Source organism: Carex rostrata, chromosome 7 (assembly GCF_964058835.1).
Source record: "Carex rostrata chromosome 7, lpCarRost1.2, whole genome shotgun sequence".
Classification (NCBI taxonomy): Eukaryota; Viridiplantae; Streptophyta; class Magnoliopsida; order Poales; family Cyperaceae; genus Carex; species Carex rostrata.
Window position 1 is genome coordinate 3,249,688 of NC_135924.1, and position 25,908 is coordinate 3,275,595.

A 25,908-nucleotide genomic window follows, 5' to 3' on the forward strand; every position below is an offset into this window, starting at 1 on the left:
TTGCGCAACTTTTTTGTCTTTACTTATCGTATTTCCCGAACAATTCCGTCCATCAACTATCCTCACAAAGAACCTAAGCGACAGTCATTACATTTATATTTATGCATAACTACACCGACATAGATCACATTGTCAACATAATTGAATGACATGAATCTGATTTGGATGTACAGTTTAGAAATTACACGCAAGTGTGATTAGACGTGCCTATTTCTAATTGAGTCATCTTAAACTTTAAACTTTAGTCAGGTCAAATACTATAAACTTTAAAGAGAGAGAAATGAAACTGAAACTGAATGCAACTTGTATATTCCATACACATTAAACATGTTACAAAATTACATAACATAGAACATTAAAATAAAATCAGACTCCCACATTTTCTAAATATCATAAATGGGAATTTCGCCCAAACGAGCAACATGCTCATGAAACTGCTTAGGCGATAATCCCTTTGTAAGTGGATCTGCCAACATGGAGTCTGTTCCAATATGTTCTATTCTTAACTCATTATTCTGCACTCTCTATTTTACAACCAAAAACTTTATGTCTATATACTTCGATTTCGTAGAACTGCGGTTGTTATTTGTGTATAGCACAACATAATTATTGTCACATAATATTTTTAGTGGTCTCTGAATAGAACCCACAACACGCAGCCTTGTGACAAAGTTCTTGAGCCATACACCGTGGTTTGAGGCTTTGTAACATGAGACAAATTCAGCTGACATTGTAGAAGATGCTATGAGAGTCTGTTTAGCACTCTTCCATGAGACGGCATCGCCTGCCATCATAAAGATGTATCCTAATGTTGATTTCATGCTATCTACACAACCACCGAAATTGGAATCGATATATCCAATGACCTCGAGCTGTTCTGATTTCTGATACGTGAGCATGTAATCCTTCGTTCTTTTAAGGTATCTTAGCGCTCGCTTGGCTGCCTTCTAGTGCTCCATCCCTGGGTTGCTTAAATATCTTCCTAGCATTCCGGTGATAAAGGCAATATCGGGATATGTGCACACCTGTGCATACATGATGCTGCCAACAATGGAGGCATAGGGGATATCTTTCATAATATTCTTATCTAAGTCAGTTTGAGGACAGTGTTTAAGGCCAAACTTATCACCTTTCGCTACAGGGGTATCTCCTGGTTTACTATTTTGCATGTCATAACTGTTTAAAAGCTTATCGATATAGTTCCTTTGGGACAAACCTACAATACCTCGGGATCTATCCCTAAGTATTTCAATCCCTAGAACAAATGAAGCGTCACCAAGATCTTTCATTTCAAAGTTCTTAAATAAAAAATTCTTAGTTTGATGCAACATATTATTATCATTACTAGCAAGGAATATGTCATCGACGTATAAAACCAGAAAAATAAACTTACTCCCACAGAACTTAAGGTATATACATTCATCAACTAAGTTAGACTCAAACCCAAATGAGCTAACAACTTTGTGAAACTTGTAATACCATTGTCAAGATGTCTGTTTGAGCCATAGACTCTGAATCACCTGATACAAAGTTTTCTGGTTGCTTCAAGTAAATTGTTTCATCAATGTCACCATTGAGAAGCACTGTCATCTATTTGATGGAGCTCTAAATCAAAATGTGCTACCAGTGCCAATATAATACTTAAAGAGTCTTTTGATGAAACTGGAGAAAATATCTCTTTATAATCAATACCTTCTTTCTGTGTGAAACCTTTTGCAACAAGACGTGCCTTGTATTTTTCAACATTGCCTTTAGAATCCCGCTTAGTTTTAAATATCAATTTGCAACCAACGGATTTCTTAGCCTTAGGTAATAGAACAATATCCCAAACATCATTGTCATACATGGATTTCATCTCTTCATTCATGGCATCTTTCCCCTTTTAAGAGTTAGAGTTTTCCATAGCTTGTTTGATATTTACATGATCATTTTCAAACATACCAATGTCAAACTCATGTTCTTGAAGATAAACAAAATCTTTCGATATTGTAGATCTTTTCTCTCTAGTAGATCTCCTAATTGGCGCAGGTTCTATATTTCTTTGAAGATTTTCTACAACTTGATCATCAACAAGAGAAGGAACATCTGTTGGAATTTTTTTTCGAAAATAAAAGAAAAAACAGAATACACAGCAAATGATTTTTCTCACAACTTCATTAATTCATCAACAGATACAGATGCGGTATTTAAGATGGTGCATATCCCTAATTATAACCAACCCACTAACCCCAATAAAAAGCTGCTATAACTAGCCTATAACCAACCCACTACATGACAAAACTAAATATAGAAACTATCCTTTCTAAACTCCCTGCACACGTCTAAACAGAGAAGATGCTGCCTAAATTTAACAACCAGTTTATAATTAATTCTTAACAAAAAATAAACCTGCAACTAAACTGCAACTTCCAGAAACTGTATATCTTATGCACTTTGCTGCTGACTTGGATTATTTTCAACAACATCATTACCAACTTCTAAATCTCTCACAGGCTCATGGCCAACAACATCACTCATGGCAATGTCAGGATTTGAGTCAAATTCAGATCTATTTGTGTTCTCTACATCATGCTGAGTCTCTGTTTGAGATGGAGTTTGCCCATTGACATTAGATGTATTTTCAATATTTGATGGAATTGGAATTTGGACAAAATCAGGACTTTGGTCCTTAATCTCATCCTCATTCGTCTCTTCTTCTTCGAAAATATTATCTTTTGTCATATCTCCCCTTACAAACTCATTATCCTCAAAGAATTTCGCACTTCCTAACTAAAAAACTGTATGTTTTGTTGGATTGTAAAACTTATAACCCCTAGAGCGTTCGGAATATCCAATAAAATAACAACTAACAGTTCTTTCATCCAGTTTCTTTTCTTGTGGCTTGTAAGGCCTAGCTTCAGCTGGACATCCCCAAACTCTAAAATGATTAAGGCTAGGCTTGAGCCCTACCCAAATCTCATAAGGGGTCTTATTAGTCGCTTTAGTAGGTACTCTATTAAGTATATATGTTCCAGTCTTTAAGGCTTCTCCTCACAAATTCTCAAGTAGAGTTGTACGAGCAATCATACTTCTCACCATGTCTTTAAGGGTGCGATTGCGCCTTTCAGCAACACCATTCATTGCAGGTGAACCTGGCAATGTATATGGAGGCACAATTCCTGTATTCCTCTAAGTATTTTGCAAAGGGACCTTGATGTTGTTCTCTTGATCTATCATATCTGCTGTAGTATTCACCACCACGATCAGATCTGATAGCTTTTTATGCGTGTGTTAAGTTGTAACTCAATTTCCACTTTAAAACTTTGAAACACGTCTAGCGCTTCCAACTTCCAAATAGACTGGATTACTATATATACTAACATATCAAATTATTGTACAGTCTTGGGACACCCTTGTTAATCAATTAATATCATTCAAAATAGCAAGAGTAAGAATCTCTGCAAGCCGTTTGCCATCTCCATCGGCCCATTCCATTGTTGTCAAAAGCACCTCCTAGTTGATCTTGCATGATTTCTTGTCCCTTGGGGACCACATAAGTTTGGATCTCTATATATCAGAGATGAAGTTCGTAGAACAGAGAACAAAGAGGTGTTATATTGAGACGTTTGATGATGTTGACAGCAATGCATTTGTCAAGATGATGGTGCTTGAAGGATGCTTCGTGCTCGAGTACTTCTCAAAATTGTGCCGAAATGATTCTATTTCTATTGATGAGGTTGGCTGGAATTCTAATGTTATACAGTATGATTTGCTACTTCTAGAGAACCAAATTCCCTTCTTATTAGTTGACAAGTTGTACGAGATTGGTAATTTAAATGAAGAAGTACATAGAATGATTTTTGTTAAATTCCTAGTTTGTATGTTTTTGTTTGTAGGACTCACAAAGGACATAGCATCCATGATTTCAGACCGCCCATCTGAATTTCCAGACCCCATAGACTACGTAGACTCCATAATTCCAGACCCTCCAGCTGAAATTCATCATTTGGTCCATCTTTGTTACCACTATTTAGTGCCCAACCCAGAAAACCAGTTGTATTGAGTTCCAAATCATTTGATCTTACTAGAAATTTCAGCGGCAATAGAATCAAAGGTTTTCTCGAAAGAAGATTTCCTCATTCGGCTTCCCGAAGCTTGTCAGTGGCATTGCCGAATTCTACCAGGAATATATCCTCGATGGTAATCCCTTCTGCCACTGTGCTCAAGCAAAAGGGCCTGAAATTCACACCAAAGAGCAACCCGAAACATATACTCGACATATCATTAGAATATGGTGTCTTAAAAATCCCCAGACTAGGAATCACCAATTACACTATCAGCTTATTTTTTCAAACCTTATAGCATTTGAACATTCCAAATATGGCAAAGGGCATTCACCCTTTACAATGTTTGTAGAATTTGAAAATTATATGTCAACATACCAAATGATGTGACAATACTACAAGAGTGCGGAATCATTGAGAACTGGCTAGGCAGTGAAGAGGAGGTGACTCATTTCATCAATCAGGTCAATGAATTTAATGCTTTTGAATTATGCACGGAAGTGAACATATACATTGAATCAAGCTGAAACAGGCATGAAGAAAATGTATTCATGATTACTTCAGCAATCCTTGGGCAGCAATTTCCCTCATCGCTGCTTTCATACTTCAAGGTCTTACATTTGTACAATCTTTATTTGCAGTTTTTGCCTACTTCATTTCCCCGAGCTCATGATACTCTAACTTTCACAGTACTATTCGGGGCTTCTAAATTGAACAAGAGAAAAGTGTCGTTACCATGTATGTTAGGAAGGAATTATTTTTTAATCTTTTTTTTTCTTCCTTGTTTGTCAATTGTCATTCCTTTAGGGTTCTATCTTGTCTGTCTATTGTTTTTATGATTTGCTACGAAGTTTTATTTAGAAGTACCTTGTAACTCTGCAATATATATCTTTGGTTTATTTTACTTTTTTTTTTTTTTTTGCAAAGCTATACAAAGATTTATTTATTTTCAATTTCACCTCTTGAAACACTCTTACTGCCAGCAATTTTGGCAGAATCGCATTTAAAGAAAAGTTACGGTACTAAATTTCTATTAATAATCATCATTTAAAATATTGTTCTATCAATGTTAAAACGAAAATCTAATTAATTAAAACGAAAATCATCATGGAAAATTCAGCAAATATCAACACATTTATGATAAATTTCATGTTTTAACTTGGTTGACACACAGAAAGAGAGAGAGGTTGCTTGGAAATTAAGCCCATTTTAGAAGTCCTATTGACTTCGGCAACTATGTTATGGTCCATTAGCCCAATAACGACCCATCCCAGCTCAAACTTCTCTTTAATTCACACACGAAGCGGTATAAGAAAAACATTTAATCCCAGCCCACATGTGGTTTAATCCCAGCACAAATGTGGTATAAGAAAAACATTTGATAATAAATTTTTAGTTTTCAATTCTTCCTAAATCTTGTCATTTCTTTCATTTTCTTTACTGTAATTTAGAAACAATGTCAATCTCAAAGACATGCTATGCCATTAGATAAGTAACCATAATTCAATAATATTGCTTGGATCAAAGATTACTTACTCTTTTCGTTTTGTGGTACATTTTTTTTATTTTCTTTTCTGTTTTGTAAATTTGAAAATTAAATTTTTCTAAAGAGGTGGAGCATAATGGCAACACGAGGACATTATGAAATACTTTTGATTTTGCTTTTGCTTTTGATTTCTTTTCTTTTATTTTTTACTTCATCTTTCCTCTTTGATGATATGGAAATTCATTGCTTGAGCGATTAGCCATTTGTTACTTTCTACAATCATCGTTTTCTTTAATTTGCTGGGGCTTATAAAATATTGTACGTACTTGAATAATTCTTGTAGTAAAAATTTCTTGTATATGTAGGAATTCTGAAAATAGCATGTAAAATTGAGATTGAGTGGTATGGAGGGTTAATTGAGTGCAGGTTTAGTATATGGGTGTTAATGAATACGATAAGGTCCAAATAACAGGATTTTGTATCTACGAACACTTATTTTTATTCATTAAATATTTGTAGTTCTCTAATGAATAGGGAATAATTACCATTTTCACAGTCACATCATGTTCAGGGGCATGATTAAAACTATTCCTTACTTCCTTTCGTTCCTGGGGTACCTTTTCCTTTTGATTTTCATTTCTCTTTTGTAAATTTGAAGATTTATTTTGGAAAGAGATGGAGCATACTTTTGCTTTTCATAATGTGGACATCCATATGTTTTCTTCTTTGCTTCATCTTTCCTCTTTGATGATATGGAAATTCATTGCTTTAATTACTTTATTTCGTAGAATATATATTTCATTTTGAGAGCAAAATAAGTCTAATATTAGATATATTTCTAGGTTTTATTGATATCTTTTGATGATGAATTAGTTTTGAAATGCAAAAATACAATTAATATCAAATTTTGCATATAAGCTCACTTTTTTTTTATTGGTTGCAGTAAATCATTTGAATAGGATAGAGAAAATATTTAAGGTGTCTTTAAACCTCACTATACATATCAAGTTGGATTTAAATTATTTTGTAAACATTCATCTCATCTATACAAGCAGAATGAGTCCAACATTGACTAAATTTTGAGATCATATGCATAGTTTATTTGTAATGATTTTATTTTTACACCAGATCATTATACAATAATTTTGCAAAATAAATAATTGTATTTAATTTTTTTTTATAGATATGATGTGTGATTTCTAAAAATAGCTAGTAAAAGTTTGATATGTAGGAATTCTTAGATATTATATGTATGCACAATTGCTTTAATAATTAAGAAATACAAACTATTTAACACAAACAAAAACTGTTACCAGTTTCATTTTAGGACCCTGATAACAATCCCCGCAGGTCTATCCCCGCAAAAAACCCCGCACAAACTGCCAAAAATATCATGGGGGGACCGCCCAGTCATTAATGCTCCGCAGAAACTGTTAGTATTTAACTTGAAGCATCAAAGTATTTATCTTGAATTCACAAAGTATTAATCCCTATGCAATGATCTCTATTTAGGAAAGAATAAATCAACCCATGAGTTGTCCCCGCACAAAATTTCCTTTTTTTTTGAATCGTCCCCGCACAACTGGGGACCATTAAATAAGCAATCCCCTCATAAATACTTGCCATTTATCCCCGCACAAATTTTCCTTTTTTTTCTGGATTATCCCCGCAAAACTGGGGACCATTAAATAAACAATCCCCTCACCTAATGATAAATACTTCTCAGACATAAGGATAAATACTTTATGATACATTGATAAATACTATATGTTACATGGATAAATACTTATCAGACATAATTGCAACTTTTAGTACAATATCAATGATAAATATTTCTCAGACATAAGGATAAATACTTTATGATATATGGATAAATACTATATGTTACATGGATAAATACTTCTCAGACATAATTGCAACTTACAGTAAAACATCTGTGACAATGATAAATACTTCTCATATATAATCGTAAATACTTGTCAGAACAACGATAAATACTTTCTTGAACTTTGTTCTTGAACTTGTCAATAAGTAATGTTTAATCAAATCAAAGTATTATCATGTCAGGGACAATGATAAATACTTCTCAGACATAAGGATAAATATTTGTCAGAACAATGATAAATACTTTCTTGAACATCAATAAACAGATTAATATTTATTAGCGGGAATTGTTATTAAAGGATAGTATAATTAATGCGTGGATTGTTATTAGAGGACAGTATAATTAATGTGGGGATTGTTAATTAATGCGGGGATTGTTATTAAAGGGCAATAATTAATGCGGGGATAAATAAAAATTTTTAGAGGAATTAGTGCGGGGATAAAAGGCAATTAAGGGAGTTAATTTGGAGAGAGAGAGTGCGGGGTTAAATGGGGGGACAGGGTTGAGGGGATTGTTATAATTATTCTTCATTTTAATATGTGTAGAGTATTCAAAAAATTTAAAAAATTGTGAGCTTTTTGCTGGTACTATATATAAACTTCGTAAAAATTATTAAATTAGATCAAACTATTTTATATTGTAAATATAAAATTCTTTATTTTTTTTAGGTTACAGATTCTGTTGTTTTAAATTCAACGATCAATTTCAACATATGAAGGCGTGCCCAAAATATTATTTAAGTTATGTTTATTCTGCAAGTTCAACATATTATGAAATTTACTTGAGTTAATTAAGATTGTTTTATAGAAATTATACTGTATTACTTTAATTTAAACATATTGTTTTATACAAATTTCAACACTTACACTGTATTACTTTAATTTAAACATATTGTTTTATACAAATTTCAACACTTACACTGTATTAGTTTAATTTAAACAAATATAATAAATTATGTCTTGTAGAATAGGTTAATTTTACTGGATGATTCTATAAAATAATTTATTTTGTTAACTAAAATGCTTTAAACATATTATTTTTTTTCTCATTTTCTTTTGGAATGTTCTCTAATTTCTAAAAAAATTCCACTTTTGAAACATCAATTATTCAGATAACAAATTATAATTTTTCTGACTTTCAATAAATTATTTTTACAAGATCCATTAGAAATGTCTCACTTCGAAGGTTTAATTTTTCTTTTTGATTGAGATAACAGGCCTACTTGGAGGCCTCTAGTTCCTAAATAATGATAAATGTAGATTAAATTACTATAACCAATACTAAAAGTAGTAGAAAGTATAAGCAAAAATATATAGTGAAAGAACCACGTTTTCCAAATACTAGTAAGAAAAAAATTTAGTTATGAATTTAGGAAGATTTTAAATTTCTCAGATTTCCTTGTGCAATTTCGTGGCTCACTTTTAGACCAAATTTATTTCATGAAAGAATTTTCAATAATGCAAGGGCTCTGTTGAAAAGTAACATTTTTATTTTCTTATGCATGAAGGTTCAAGGTTATGTATGCACAATAATTAGAAGACAGCTGGTCAAGGTCGTATCTTCCAGCTCAGCGTGACTGGGCCACACTAATGATCAATATAAATACAAATGTTAAAGGTCGTTTTGTTCAAGTTCAACCAAAACTCTTCCATTTACCAAAAAATATTAATGGAAGAAACCCAGATAGACATTGTAGATGTCCAAGGATAAAGTAATGTGTATTGTTGGAGAAAGAAAAAGAGAGATCAGAATGTGGATTGTTGGAGAATGTGGTTTGGCAACTAATTTTCTTTCATGACTTATATTCCTTTCGTTTCAGGTGTACCTCTAATTTTCCTTTTAATTTTCTTTTCTCTTTTGTAAGTTTGAAGATTTAATTGTTCGAAAAAGGTGGAGCATAATGGCAAGACAAGGAAATGGTGAAATACTTATGCTTTTCGTAATGTGAGCACCATGTGTTTTATTCTTTACTTAATTTTTTCTCTTTGATGATACGGAAATTCATTGCTTTACTTTATTTCGTAGTATATATATTTCATATTGAGAGCAAAATAAGTCTAAAATTAGATATACTTCTAGGTTTTATTGATATCTTTTTGTGATGAATAAGTTTTGAAACGCAAAAATACAATTAATATATATCAAATTTTGTATATAAGATTTCATATTTTTATTGGTTGCAATAAATCATTTGAATAGGATAGAGAAAATATTTAAGGTGTCATTAAACCTCACTATACATATCAAGTTGGATTTAAATTATTTTCTAATATTCATCTCATCTATACAAGAAGAATGAGTCGAACATCAACTTTTTGAGATCATGAGCATAGTTTATTTGTAATGATTTTATTTTTACACCAGATCACTATACAAAATTTTTGCAAAATAAATAATTGAATTGAAAAAATTATTGTAGATATGATGTGCGATTTCTAAAAATAGTTAGTAAAAGTTAGACATGTAGGAATTCTTAGATATTAAATGTATGCACAATTGCTTTAATAATTAAGAAATACAAACTATTTAACACAAGCAAAAACTGTTACCAGTTTCATTTTAATGTGTAGATTATTCAAAAATTTAAAAAAATTGTGAGCCTTTTGCTGGTCCTATATTTAAACTTCATAAACATTATTAAATTAGATCAAACTATTTTATATTGTAAATATATAATTCTTTATTTTTTTTTTAGGTTACAGATTCTGTTGGTTTTGATTCAACGATCAATTTCAACATATGAAGGCATGCACAAAATATTATCTAAGATATGTGTATTCTGCAAGTTCAACATATTATGAAATTTACTTGACTTAATTAAGATTATTTTATAGAAATTATACTGTATTAGTTTAATTAGACATATTGTTTTATAGATATTTCAACACTTATACTGTATTAGTTTAATTTAAACAAATATAATAAATTATGTTATATAGGATAGATTAATTTGATTGAATGATTCTATAAAATAATTTATGCTTTGTTAACTAAAATGCTTTAAGCACTACTTCCCACATTTTTTTTTCTCATTTTCTTCCGGGATGCTTTCAAAGTACTAAAAAAAAAAAAAAAAAATCCACTTTTGAAACATTAATTATTGAGATAACAAATTATAATTTTTCTTAGGAAAACACTTCGAAGGTTTAATTTTTCTTTTTGATTGAGAAAACAGGCCTACTCGGAGGCCTCTAGTTCCTGTGCAGGTCATATATAATGAACCATTTCTTTGGGGGTTATAAAATAATGATAAATGTATATTAAATTACTAAAAGTACTAGAAAGCAAGCAAAAAATTATATAGTGAAAGAACCACATTTTCCAAATACTAGTTAAGTAAAAAATTAGTTATGAATTTAGGAAGACTTTAAATTTCTCAGATTTCCTTGTGCAATTCGTGGCTCACTGTTAGACGTAATTTATTTCAGGAAAGATTTTTCAATAATGCAAGGGCTCTGTTGAAAAGTAGCATTTTTATTTTCTTATGCATGAAGGTTCAAGGTTATGTATGCACAATAATTAGAAGACAGCTGGTCAAGGTCGTATCTTCCAGCTCAGCGTGACGGGGCCACACTAATGATCAATATAAATACAAATGTTAAAGGTCGTTTTGTTCAAGTTCAACCAAAACTCTTCCATTTAAAAAAAAATATTAATGAAAGAAACCAAGATAGACATTGTAGATGGTGAAGTCTCTCGTCTGGCAAAATCAATGCAATCTGACCCATTTTGGGGCAAAACGAACGAGGCAAACAACTTCACCATCTTTCGCAAACCACATCACATTTCCCAAAGCAAGAAGAAACTCTTTGAGCCCTCCGTCATCACCATCGGCCCATTCCACCGTGATCAAAAGGGACTCAAATTCCAAGCCTTCGAGGAGGAAAAATGGCGGTTATTGCAGGGTTTCTTGTCCCGTTGCAGCATAAGTTTAGATCTCTGTCTAAAAGAGATGAAGTCACTAGAAGAGGAAACACGGACGTGTTATAGTGAGAAGTCTACTCTTGACAGCGATACATTTGTCAAGATGATGTTGCTTGACGGATGTTTCGTGCTCGAGTACTTCTTACAATTGTTTATAGGAAAATTGAATTATTCTCGTGTCATATATCGTGATTTGCTACTTTTAGAGAACCAAATTCCCTTCTTTATAGTTGAGAAGTTGTATCAGATGGGTTTAAACCAAGAAGATAGACTTAATTTTGAGAAATATAGAATGAGTTTTGTTAAATACCTTGCTTATATGTTTTTGACCCTAGGACTAGCAAAGGATATAAACTCCATTCCATATCCTCCATCCTTCAAAAAAGTTCCAGATCCTCCTGCTGAAATTCAAGACTCCATACACTCCAAAATTCCAGAACCTCCAGCTGAAATTCCAAACCCTCCAGATAAAATTCATCATTTGGTTCATCTCTGTTACCACTATTTAGTGCCCCACCCAGAACCTAGGGTGCCATTGAACTCAGAAAAAGGGGATATATCCTCTATGGTGATCCCTTCTGCCACTGAGCTAAAAAATAAGGGCCTGAAATTAAAACCAAAGAGCAACCCAAAACATATGCTCGACATATCGTTTGATCATGGTGTCTTACAAATCCCTAAACTAGCAATCACCGCTGAGAATAAGCCTATTTTAGCAAACCTTGTAGCATTTGAACAATCCAAACATGCAAATAAGGATTTACCCATTACAAGATTTGTAATATTTTTGGATAATCTAATCAACACAGTATCTGATGTGAAAATATTACAAAAGTGCGGAATCGTTGAGAACTGGCTAGACAGTGAAAAGGAGGTGACTCAGTTCATCAACCAGTTCACCGAAGTTGATTTTTTTGAGAGAGATCACTATTTGGCGGGATTATACATGAAAGTGAACGGATATATTAAATCAAACTGGGACCAATCAATGTGGAAAAAGCAGCGAGCAAAATTGAAACGTGAATACTTTAGCAGTCCGTGGAAAGCAATTTCTGTCGTTGCCGCTTTCATACTTCTAGTTCTTACCTGTGTACAAACTTTCTATGCAGTTTATGCCTAGAAATTTCCCCCGAGCTCATGATGCTTTAACTTTCACAGTACTTTGCTGGGCTTCTAAATTGAACAAGAGAAAAGTGGCGTTACCATGTATGCTAGGAAGGAGTTGTTTTTTTAATCGTTATTTTTTTTCTTTCCTTGTTTGTCATTCCTTTTAGTGTTGTATCTTGTCTGTGTTTTGTTTTTATGATTTGCTACGAAGGTTTATTTTCAGCACCGGTTAGAGGCATGTATTGTCCTTTTTGAGAAACTTGGCAGCAAAGTGATTTTATTGAAATTTAAATAAAGTGAATGAATTGGACAAAATAAAGTATGCAGACCTATATCATTAAATAAATGTGTTACTTACACGTGTAAGTGCTTATGTGTTAAGAAGAAATAATCGTAGTGTCATGTTATAATAATAGAACTAAGTTAAATTAAGTTTATTTGATAAGTTTAATCAGTTAAATAAATTATGATATACATAAATTGAATAAAAACGTTAAATTGTTCACATAATTCTGATTAATCTGCCGCATACCGAATAATCGCTTGGCTGTACCACATCTGTCTGACGACCGCATACCGTTATTTATAACACTGAGCGAAACTAGACAATTAAAATTAAAAGTCTGAAATATCTAATGTAATGTAATTTTATTTTACAAAAATATAAAAAAAATAATATATACAAAAATTGCAAAATTTAATTAGACAAAATTACAAATTTTCAATTTACAATATGATTTAGACCTTTTTATACCACACTACTATCCAGCCCTGATTGGATTATGGACCAGTCCATTAAAAGATTAAAACCGTGGTAATAGTTATATTTGTCTATAATAATCTTGCATAATTGGGTGATCCATTACAAACAGATCAGACAGTATCCACCATCCAATTGCAATTCAAAAGTATTGGGCCTACATGGGCCTACATGGGCCTACATGGACCCATTCCCAACTTGTTCATACAATTACAGCCATTATAGAATTCAAAATAAGTACCAAACCAAAATCTCATGGAATTGAATGTCAGCCCTTTGCATTCTCAATTTGAATATTTATTAACAAACTGAAAAATTGAATATTAATTAATTAATCCAATGGAATAAATGTATTTCATGCATAGTATGGTGCTTGATAAAGAAAATACTATTGTACAAATTTATGATATCAAACAAAGGTACATTAATTTCGATATTAAATCATTTCAATTCTAACTAGAAATTCATAGGATTTTCATATGTAAATTCCATTTTATGCAAGGTACATATACACAAAACGTTGTTATTTCAATATTTTTTCATTTTTCTCACAATATATTCAACCAAGATCTAGGAATCCACTAAGACTATATAGACGCTTCTTTGATCCATACTAAGTCCTAAGATATTGTGCAAGCCCTACCTTAACTACCTCGCACCTAAACTACCTATGCAAAATTATGCTGTCACGTAAATGCAAAATTATGCTATCACAGAAACATGGATCTTGTGTTTTTATTTTCATTTTTATCGGCGATGTAAATTGACAAACTTATAAAGGGTGTGAAAAAACAATTTTAAGTACGTTCCAGAGGGTCAAATTCGAGATATGACGATGATACTTCATTTATGCAATATTATTGAGGTAAAGAAAACAACATATATTACATTCATTAATAATGAAGCATCACGATTTTTTATGTTATTATTTATTTTTTTAGCACTGGGCATTTGTTACATTAGAGCAGTAGTACTCCCTGAGCATGGGCCTTTAAAAGAAGTGACAGATCAAAGAGGCAGGACAGCCAGAGCAACGGGCTTTCCAGCTCGTCCAATTATGGGCCTTCTACATCATTTGATTTGCCATCAAATTCAATAGGAAAATTTTCTCTATATACAACGTTTTCAAAATTGAGACAGTTTGACCAGTCCTTGTACTAACTACATCATATGAATGATATTATGCATACTTCTTTTGAGAAATACCAATATGAGCTTAAGCGAATGGAGAAATAACAATCTAACGAGGCATGAACAAATTGATAAATGGTTATAATAAAAGTTTTGTTTGTTAACATTTAATTAAGAATTCAGCTCATATGTTGGGAGAATATTACGGATTTAATATCTATCAAACAAACAGCATATATATGAAAGCTGTTTGGCACCACATAAGGAATTTAAGCATTTTAGAAAGAACTCAAATTTGTCTCTGTCTGGGGAAGGCAATCCTCTATATAGGAAATGCTTTTCAAAGATGTGTCAGATGTTTTGTTTTCTTCTTATTATTTTTTTTTTAAAGAATAAAATTACCTAACATGTTGATGACCTAAATTATTTGCTTGTCCTTTTATACAATTAATTTCGATAATTCTCAAACTAGTTGTTGAACACAATTTGTTTTTTCAATGAATACATAAGCATGTGTGAGGATGGTGGGAGAAAATTAATATGGCCAAGTGGAAGTTGTGAACATTATATTAAGAATTGAGAATTGACTAATGTATTAAGTGTTGAAGCAGAGGATGTACGGTCCGTGTATGTGTGTACATGGACCGTGTACCTGGCCGCTAGAGAAGATATGGAAGGTGGCAGCTAGTTGTGTTGATATAAAATGTGTTGTTTTGGAAGGTGGCATCTGAATTCGTTTGAGATTTACAATATATGAAAAAAAGGAAAGAAATAATTATAGAAAAAAAGGAAAGAAAAGAAAAAAGAAAGTAGGATGTCTAATTTGAGGGAGGCTCTTTCTATAAAACCTTCCCTCCTTCCTCTGTAAGAATTATTCTTGTGTCAGAAATAAAAAACGTGTGTGTGAGTGTGGAGGACGTAGGTAGCAAGTTGGTACTAAACCTCGTTAAATTCTGTGTCCAGTGGTACATGGATCATGTGTGAATTTCCGCTGTTCAAATTGTTACATTAATTAATAAGAGAGGGGAATCAATTACAATTAATGCAATATTATTAGAAAAAGAAAAAAGGAGTAAGGTAGGAAAGAAGAAGTGTCATTTGATATGTTTCTGCATTCTAACACGCAAGTACGTACACCTCCAACCTGTATTAAATTGAATATCAAGAGAGGTCACCTCCCTAGACCATAGAGTGGGTTTGCTGACGCAACCAATTATTTGTTTGAAGTGATCTTGAATTTGACATTAACCACATTAATTAAGTTATTAACACTCCTTGGACCGGTTGAAACAAAACCAAGGTTCGCTACAAACTGGCAAAGTAGATCGGCTGGGGCTAAAATGGGCGTTATCCGATGTCAGCCTGCTGGATTTTCGGGATACTTTTTCATGTGATTTGATCTTTAGTGATGATGGAATTCATTATATACAGTTTAGTTATCCCCGCATAAATTTTTTTTTTTCTGGATTGTTCCTCCACAACTGGAGACTATTAAATAAACAATACACTCACCCAATGATAAATACTTCTCAGACCTAATTGCAACTTTTAGAAAAATATTAATGATAAATACTTCTCATACATAATGATAAATATTTTATGTTACATGAATAAATATTTCTCATATATAATTGCAACTTTTAGTAAAACATTAATGATAAATATTTCTCAGACATAATGATAAATACTTTAAGTTACATGGATAAAAAATTTATGTTACATGGATAAATATTTTTCAGACATAATTGTAATTTTTAGTAAAACATATGTATTTCAAAGACAATGATAAATACTTGTCAGAAACAATGATAAATATTTTTTTAAACTTTGTTCTTGAACTTGTTACTAAGTAATGTTTAATCAAATCAAAGTATTATCATGTCAGAGATAATGATAAATACTTCTCATACAATATGATAAATACTTGTTAGAAACAATGATAAATATTTTCTTGAACATCAATAAACATATTAGCATTTATTAGCGGGGATTGTTGTTAGATGACAGCATAATTAATACGGGGATTGTTATTAAAGGACATTATAAGTAATGCGGGGATTATTATTAATGGACAGTATAATTAATACGGAGATTGTTATTAAATGACGAGTAGAACTAGGGTGCTCTTAAGCTTAACAAAGTTTTGGTAAGCTTAACTCTAAAACTCATCAAATCGATTTCAAATAACGAATCCGAACCGTTGAAACCCGCCTACCTTACGTGTGATGCATCTACATGTAAAATTTTTAAACATTCGAATTAATTTAGTATAAAGTCAAGCGGTCAAAATTAGAAGGTTAATAAATTAATTTTAGTGCATTCATTTTTGAACGTTTTTTGACCGCTTGACTTTATACTAAATTAATTCAAATGTTTAAAAATTTCACATGTAGATGCATCACATGTAAGGTAGGCGGATTTCAACGGTTCGGATTCGTCATTTAAAATCGATTTGATGAGTTTTAGAGTTAAGCTCACCAAAACTTTGATGAGCTTAAGAGCACCCTAGTTCTACTCTTAAATGACAGTATAATTTAATGCGGAGATAAATGAAAATTATTGGCGGAATAAATGGGGGGATAAATGACAATTAAGGAAGTTAATATTGAGATAGAGAGTGCGAGGAAAAAGGGCGGAAAGTAGGGGTGTCAATGGGTACGGTACGGGTCAGGTGGAGACATTTTCATACCCATACCCATTAAAATTGACCTTACCCATACCCTACCCATACCCATTAAAAATTGATCTTACCCTACCCTACCCTTACCCGTTAATATTATCGGGTAACGAAACGGTAGCGGGTGAATAACGAATAATACTAGTATAATAATTAGTTTTATTATATTTTACAAATTAAACATCAAAAACTCATTCATTTTAACACATATATAATTGCATTTCTGATAAAAAAATAAAATAAATGTGCAATTAATTTCAACTAAATTATTTTTTTATAAAGAATAAAAATTTAAAAACACAAATATACATTTAAGTGGATTAGAAATTGAATTAAATATACATTTAAGTGGGTTGGAAATTGAATTGAATATATATTTGAATTTTATAATTACCCTATAGGGTAACGGGTACGAAATAGTCATTACCCATACCCTTACCCATTTATTTAACGAAAAAAAATTCTTACCCATACCCATACCCATACCCAATAAGCTAACAAAAAAAAAAATCTTACCCATACCCGCCTTATCGAATACGATACGGGTCGGGTAAACGGCTAAAAAGGTACCATTGACACCCCTAAAGGAAAGGGGTGAGGAGATTTATATAATTATTCATTAGAAAAAGAAAAAAGAGTACGGTAGGAAAGAAGAAGTGTCATTTGATATGTTTCTCCGTTCTAACACGCAAGTACCTGTATTAAATTGAATATCAAGCGAGGTCACCTCCTCAGACTACAGAGTGGGTTTGCTGAGGCAACCAATTATTTGTTTTAAGTGATCTTCAATTTGATATTAAGCACATTAATTAAGTTATTAACAGTCTTTGGACCAGTTGAAACAAAACCAAGATTAGCGGGGGTAAAATGGGCATTCTCCTATGTCGGCCTGCTGGATTTTCGGGATACATTTTCATGTGATTTGATATTTCGTGATGATGGAATTCGTCATATACCACTACAACAGAATGGTTTATCAGCGACCGGTATCAGAGACCGGTGCTGACGCCGGTCGCTGATACTCAATTTTTTCCAAAAAAACAGAAAAAAGAAAAATCTGCGGCGACCAACACTTTCAGCGACCGGTATCAGCGACCGGCACCATCACCGGTCGCTGAAAGTTTTTTTTTTAAAAAAAAAAAAAATCGGTGAAATTTTTCGCTGAAAAAAAAGGCGCCCACGCCCTTCTTCTCCGCCAAAACCCTTCTTCTCCGCCAAAAAAATAGGCGCCAGCGCTGATACGAAATCTATCATCAAAACCCTTTGAAATCGATTGCCAAAACCTCAAACCTCTCTCTTCTAGAAAATCAATCGCTGAAATCGATCGCTAAAAAAGGCACCTCTTCCACTTCTCTTGCGATTGCGACTCCCCAGTAGAGATGGCATCTCTTCCACTTCTCTTCGCTCACTGGTATGATCTCTGTATAACGGGCTTTGATCAGTGGGTTCAGTTCAGCAACTTCAGCTAGCTGTGCTTATTTTTTTACTTTTGTTTGTTAAGTGTTGAGTGCATATGAAATGATCAATCTTCGTTGTTTGTTAAGTGTTAAGTGTTTCTTCTCAAATTTCTCAATTTTGGGACCAATTTTAGTTTGATTTGGGTTTCTAAACAACTAGGTTGTTTAATTTCAGTGGAGCAAAGGAAAACCCTGACTTGATTTGGTAAGTCCCTGCCTCTAATTGTGCCAATTGCAAAAGCCCCCCCTAATTATTTCTTTATTTTGCAATTTCAGTCGAACCAAATACAAACATAAAATCTTTTATGAACAAGAGATACAAGAAGTCTTTCAATTCCCCATTAAAATTTAGGTATGTTGTGCTTCACCTTTAATTTATATCCTTTCATGTATCATATTGCATAAATTTAACTAATTATGTGCTTGTTGTAGGCCATTTCATTAATATATTTTAAGAGGTTCTACTTGCAGTGGTCGGTCATGCAACATCACCCTAAAAGTATCATGTAAGCTAATATATGGTATATTTATTTATGACATTAGGCTCAAATCCTTTACAAATCATGTCATGTAGAAAACTCAAGGCTTATCAATTTGACTTTTCTTGCATATTCCATCTATAAGAGTGTAATAGGTCATGACATTAGGCTCAAGCCCTTTAATGTACCTGCAAAGTGCAAAGTGCAATTTTACTTAATTTATTTGCTTGATTTTATTTGCTTGATTTTTTTTTTCTGTGTTTATCTTCCTCCTGGTAATAACTATAGATTGCAAGAAGCCATTCTTTCAATGATACTAGTCATGCAAACTCTTCCAATGAACTCACTGCACAGGTAATTAAACCATCTTATACTGAATTATTAATATGCATAAATTGTTTGGTATCCAAGAAATGCCCTCTATGAAAAAACAGACAAATCAGAGGGCATAGGCCATGTTTCTGTCAAATCCAAGTTCACAAACAGAAAGAAGACTCTTTTTCATGCAGTTTAGACCCAAATTTTGTATTATTTGGATTTTTATACTATTTTCTATGAATTTTTGAATCTCAGCTTTTCAAATTGCTTAATATATTTATAAAGAAAGGTCCATGAAGGAAGGCTCGGATCGCGAATCCGACGGTCGGATTTTGGGCTGTGGAGCTCCTGTCAAAATTTCAGCTCGATCCGACAGACGGATCAAAAGTTACGCCCCTTTTCGTGAAGCATGCACAAAAAAAATGCTGATATAAGTATCAGCGACCGGTATTTAGGTATCAGAGACCGGTTACACCAGTCTCTGATACCTTTTCATGACGTCAGTAAAAAACAACTGCGACCAAAAAATTTGGTCGCAGAAAAAGTATCGTCGACCGGATGACGTCATTCAGCGACCAGTGACGTCATCAGAAGGGTATCTGCGACAATGCTTTCAGCGACCGGGGTATTAGCGACCGTTTTTCACTTTCTGCGACCGGATTGATTTTCTGCGACCGGCGCCAATACTTTCTGCGACCGGTTTTCCGGTCGCAGAAAGTGGGATTTGCTGTAGTGTACAGTTTAGTTATAGTAATGCATCAGCAACAATATTTATCTTAATAATTTAAATAAAATTCATTACTACTAATTTGACGTGTATTCTCTCTCTGAAGTCACATATTTTAAATTTGTAATTGACAAAGTTCAACGATAAGTTATACTTTTCTGCACCATATTTCATAAGAGTATAGGATATATTAGGCTAAAAGGTTCACCCGATTATATCTAAATTTGTGGATGAACAGGTTTTTCATGCATCCAATAACTATAGCACCGATCGATCATTACCATGATTTATGATATATGTTCCAAAACCTTTTATGGAATCTATATTAATTAGTGCTCCATGAACATGCCGCCGAATTGATCACCTGCTCAAATAAATGTTAATGCAGCAAAAGTTCAGATATTAATTTATTAAGAAAGCAGAAAATATAAAGCCACTGACGAAAATCATTAGATACTGGAACATAAAAAAGTTCAGATATATTTGTTGTGTTAATTTTTACAACTAATTCTATAAGATACTAGAGGCAAATCCAAAAACTATAAGACTAACCAATATGATACCTCAAAACTAAACGGAAACTGTAACGGTGCTCCATAAATATATATACAGCCGAGAAAAATTATACACCATATATAGTTTGCAGATAAATTATATATTCCTGCAAGCATTATAAAACCCAAAAAGTTATTATTACTTGACATTTTGTAATAATTAAAATTATATGTCCATTGATGAGAACTTTTATTTGTAATTAAGAAAATTGTAGGAGTCCGGCGAATTTTTTTTTATATTAATGTTTTGAATATTACGCAGGGAATAGTATATTAATGTTTTTACAATTTTTTCTACATATTGCTTGCCTTTGATCTGAGAGACCGGCATGCCATTATCCCATTAAATATGCTGGCATAAATTATATTTACTTGTGGTGCTTAATTTGATGCATATAAAACAATGGATTGTACAAAATTTGTTATAGAGAACAGCGTCGGAAAATAACTAGTTAACTTTATAATTGACTCTGTTTAGAGTTTTTTGTAAGCAATCTAAGTTGACGAGCTAAATAAATATGCAAAGTTGTTTCAATCATGCTTCGGATGATCAGGATCGGTGTGCGGTAAATGGTTATACTTCGAATTTTGGTTGTAAACATCTAATTAAGAGTTTGACTCCCTATAACTGGTGAATATTACGGATTTCATTTCAATCAAAGAAACAACTCAAGGAAGAGTTCAGCACCAGATGAGAGATTTAAGCAGCTTAAAAATAGCTCAAGTTTGTCTTTCTCTGGGGCAGGTTAACTCTGTAAGATACATTGTCAAACATGTTGCAGGTGTTTTTCTTCTTCTTTCTTGAAAGAATAAATTACCTAAGATCGATGTTGATGTTTTAAATTATTTGACATTCTTTTTATACAATTTATTTAGCTAACTTTCAAACTAACGGTTGAAAGTTGATTTTCAATGATCACATGCCTACATTAGCATGAGTGGGGATGGTAGGAGATTAGGGCAAGAGATGTTAAATTAATTAGCACGTAAAATGTTATACTTGACCCTCTCAAGAGTGATATAGCAATATCTTTACATCTATTTATGATTTGTCCAACAAAGAGAAAAAAAAGTGTAACAAAACTGAATCAACTATATATAATGCTTTATTGACAGTTATTTAACATTGCGTCTCTATAACAAGTTTTATACAATTCAATACTTTCAAATGTATTAAATTAAATACCACAAATATATGTGATTTACTCCCGAACATATAACAAGACGATTGCATGCCAGTCTCTTAGATGAAGGCAAACAGAAATCACACAATCAGAACTTGTTAAATATGTTGTTGTAAATTACATTCTGAAACAATTGCTGGGGACCTTTTTCTGGCACATGAGGACTGAAGAGAAGCGGCTCATTTAGATGGGACTCGACATAGGCGGCTGATTTAAGGTTATCAAATGAACATTTACAAAATAATCCTGAAGTGTTCAAGTACAAGAAAAAAAGTTTAAAATAATATTCAAGGACTTATCTAGTCTTCTGCTCATTATTATTTAAATTAAATTTTACAACTGAATTTATAATTTTGTTTCATCGAATTGTATGATTGTTTTCACTAATAATAATATAAGTTTCCACTAAAGAATCTATAATTTTAATATTAGGAAAAGTATTAATATAATAAAAAAATAATGACTCACTTTTTTTTAGTGTTAATGAAAATAATTGGTAAACGGTTTATATTTGGAACTAAGAATTGGTCTCCGTACGTATTAGCCTAGAGGAGAGCAGGAAGTCAATTGCAATTAAAGAGGCATTTGAAGAAGAAAATAACAGTTACTTGCGTCAAGAAGAAGTGTTTTAAGTTGTTTACCAACATTCCAATCTACGGAAATTTTTTTATCTACCATCTTAATCATGTAATGAAATTTTGGTCTTACCATATATTTATGAAAAATTCCAATAGTAACATTTACGTGGGCAATGTCTGCGGTGATCTGAGGGACTCTACGTACATAGGCATTGTAATATTGTATGCAGGCCGTAATTAGCTTTAAAAGGGAATATATAAAAGGGAATATTGTACGCAATGCCTGCTTAGATGTGGTAATATATAAAAGGGAAGAGAGAAATAGACCCATACTATTTCTTACTGTTAAAATAGGTAAAAACTCACTACTACTGAATGACCTATTATAAAAAATAGTGAAAAAAATGTAAACAAATGTAAAATTTGATCTACATGTACATTTTCACATGAATATCATATTGAACGGTTCACATCGATTGATTGGTCTTTGTAAACAGAGGTATTGATCTATAGTACTCACCAATATGTGTTATGAATAGTTATCTAACTCAAAAGAAAATTAGTGACATTAGTCCGTAATAGTTAATCATTAAATGTTTTCATACATATTAATTGTTGGAGCATTATATATGTGCATCCGATAATGCGCTACAACATTCATATACGATGTTAATAAAGAACCGTGTATAATTGAATCCAATTGTACACGGTTCCTTATTAAAAAAAAAACCTTGAATAAATGTTGGAACATATTTACACAATTTTTTTTTTTAATAAAAACCGTGTATTAATTTTGGAGAAAATTTTCAGAAATCTGGATTTCTTGCTTTAGACACGGATTTAATATAAATTTTGAGAAAACGTGTATCATGTACATTGTATGCTTAGTGTTTCTGAAGTAGTGATTATTGTGTATCATAATTAAGTTCTTCAAAAGGTTAGATTGAAGAACTTGTCAGGTCTTATGTATTATATACAAAACTGTTAGCAGATCGTTTTCAACTATGTTAATCATTATCATAAATAATGTTAAAATTTATTTTATAATATGTGGATTTATACGTTCGATTGAAATCACATCAAATCCAGTGCGATCTTATTTTATTTTTATTTTTTCAAATTTGACGGATGGCTCACATTTGATGACAAAGTTTTGTCCTTGCTTCTGCAAGTTTGGTGGTAAGTAGAAAACAGAACAAACGCTGCACGCTAATGTGAAAGGACATTTCATATGAAAACACCTTCCATGACAAAACATGTGCATATATAGGGTTTTCTATTTTTTTTTAATCGAGGCTGCAATTCATTTAATGAGCTACAGATTTGAGAAAGTTTGTTTAGAATATATCTGATCACTGCAATGATAGACTCCTTCCCCTATAGTTACTGTCAAGAATAATTAATAGAAATAACTCAGAACACAAAACTCTCAAGAAATCTCCATTCCCATCCTATTTTTATTTCTTCTTTTTTTGTCTTTTGCACGGCTGTGTTCGTGTTATTTATGCATCCATAAACATTTTTGTATATCAATCAAATCATGCTAAATATGGAAACTTTTAAATGAAAAATTATTTTCAACTATCTATGACCGATTTCACCAGATGCGTATAAGATTTCTTTCTTAAATTTCTTCTTTCATTCTTCGAGTAGATACAGATCTTCCTTAAAACCGAGTGTAATCTTAACAGTTACCAATGACTCACTCAAAAGTAAATTAGTGAAATTAGCTAGTCCGTAATAGTTAATAATTAAATTTTTCCATAAATAATAAATAAACTAACTTGATAGACGGGGGACTAATTAATTTTCACATTTTTAATAAGATGAAGCTGAGTCTATTCCAAAAGGAAACTTTTGAAAGGAGTCATTGACTTTTTCAGATCTATCCCAAAAGGAAATTTTCTCAAATGCGGAGTCCATTAATTAAATAAATTGGAATCTCGATTTAATAAATTACAAAAAAATATACATATATGGATTACATATAGATTAAAAGAATCACATGGTTATTGCCTTGCCATGATGGTTTCCATTTGGTATTGATATTTTATTTCAATAACAAATTACTACAGTCTGTCACTATCTGACGAGGGTAGTAGATATTGAATTTACTATTCTAAGTAAAGGATCCTGATAACAATCCCCGCAGTCTCAACCCCACAAAAAACCCCGCACAAACTGCCAAAAAAGTCATGGGGGAACCGCTCAATCATTAATACTCCGCAGAAACTGTTAGTATTTAACTTGAAGCATTAAAGTATTTATCCTGGATTTGCAGAGTATTAATTCCTATGCAATGATATCTATTAATGACTGAACAAATCAATCCATCAATTGTCCCCGCACAACTGGGGACCATTAAATAAACAATTCCCTCATAAATACTTGTCAGTTATCCCCGCACAAAATTTCTTTTTTTTTTGGATTGTCCCCGCACAACTAGGGACCATTAAATAAACAATTTCCTAACCCAATGATAAATACTTCTCAGACATAATGATAAATACTTTATGTTCCATGGATAAATACTTCTCAGACATAATTGCAACTTTCAATAAAAACATCAATAATAAATACTTCTTAGACATAATGATAAATACTTTATGTTACATGGATAAATACTATATATTACATGGATAAATACGTCTCATACATAATGATAAATATTTTCTTGAACTTTGTTCTTAAACTTGCCAATAAGTAATGTTTAATCAAATCAAAGTATTAACATGTCAGGGACAATGATAAATATTTCTCAGACATAAGGATAAATACTTGTCAGAACAATGATAAATACTTTCTTGAACATATCAATAAACAGATAAATAATTGTTAGCGGGGATTGTTATTAAATGAAAGTATAATTAATGCGGAGATTGTTATTAGAGAAAAATATAATTAATGCGGGAATTGTTAATAAAAGGACAGTATAATAATGCGGGGATTGTTATTAATTCACAGTAATTAATGCTGGAATAAATGGAAATTCTTAGCGGAATTAATGGGGGGATAAAAGACAGTTAAGGAAGTTAATTTAGAGAGAGAGTGCGGGGATAAATGGGGGGACAGGAGTGAGGGAATTAGTATAATTATTCCTAAGTAAATACCGTAGCAAAATCGTTTTTTATAAGTTGTTACTAAGTAAATTATATATATACACCTCTTTTTTTAAATTAAGTGCACGATAAATCAATGGTCATAACTCGAAAAGACATGGAAAAACGACATACCATTTGATAGCACATGGCCACATGCACGATAGATCTGTGTATTATTTTAAAAAAAATTCAAATTGGAGGAGAGCATTTATAGCACCTTGATGTGAAGTCAATGATTCTCTTTTTCGCATTGCGAATCATCGCTTCATCATTTACAAAGTAGAACCTTGAAAGTTAATTAAACAAAAAAAATGTCATTTACAAGGTTGGCTGACTAACTTTTTTGTTTCAATATAAATAAATTGATTGCTTAAAATAATTTTACAACCGAAAATATTTGTTCTCAATAGTTATCTTTGCAATTTGTTATTAATTATATTTACAAGGTTATTTATAACCAATTCTATTCTAGCCGTTAGGCTATTTTCTAAATTGAT

The 25,908-nt window shown here is 32.0% G+C and overlaps 1 protein-coding gene across 1 annotated transcript; it reads left to right on the top strand.

Annotated features, from left to right (window-relative positions):
- Positions 1–11,069: 11,069 nt before the first annotated feature.
- Positions 11,070–12,458, top strand: LOC144556671 (UPF0481 protein At3g47200-like). The gene has a single exon (XM_078305060.1). The coding sequence runs from the start codon at positions 11,070–11,072 to the stop codon at positions 12,456–12,458; it is 1,389 nt and encodes a 462-aa protein (XP_078161186.1).
- Positions 12,459–25,908: the final 13,450 nt, after the last annotated feature.

Bases quoted from the DNA above. Each gene is read 5' to 3' on its own strand.
- LOC144556671 (XM_078305060.1), top strand. From the start codon at position 11,070: ATGAAAGAAACCAAGATAGACATTGTAGATGGTGAAGTCTCTCGTCTG.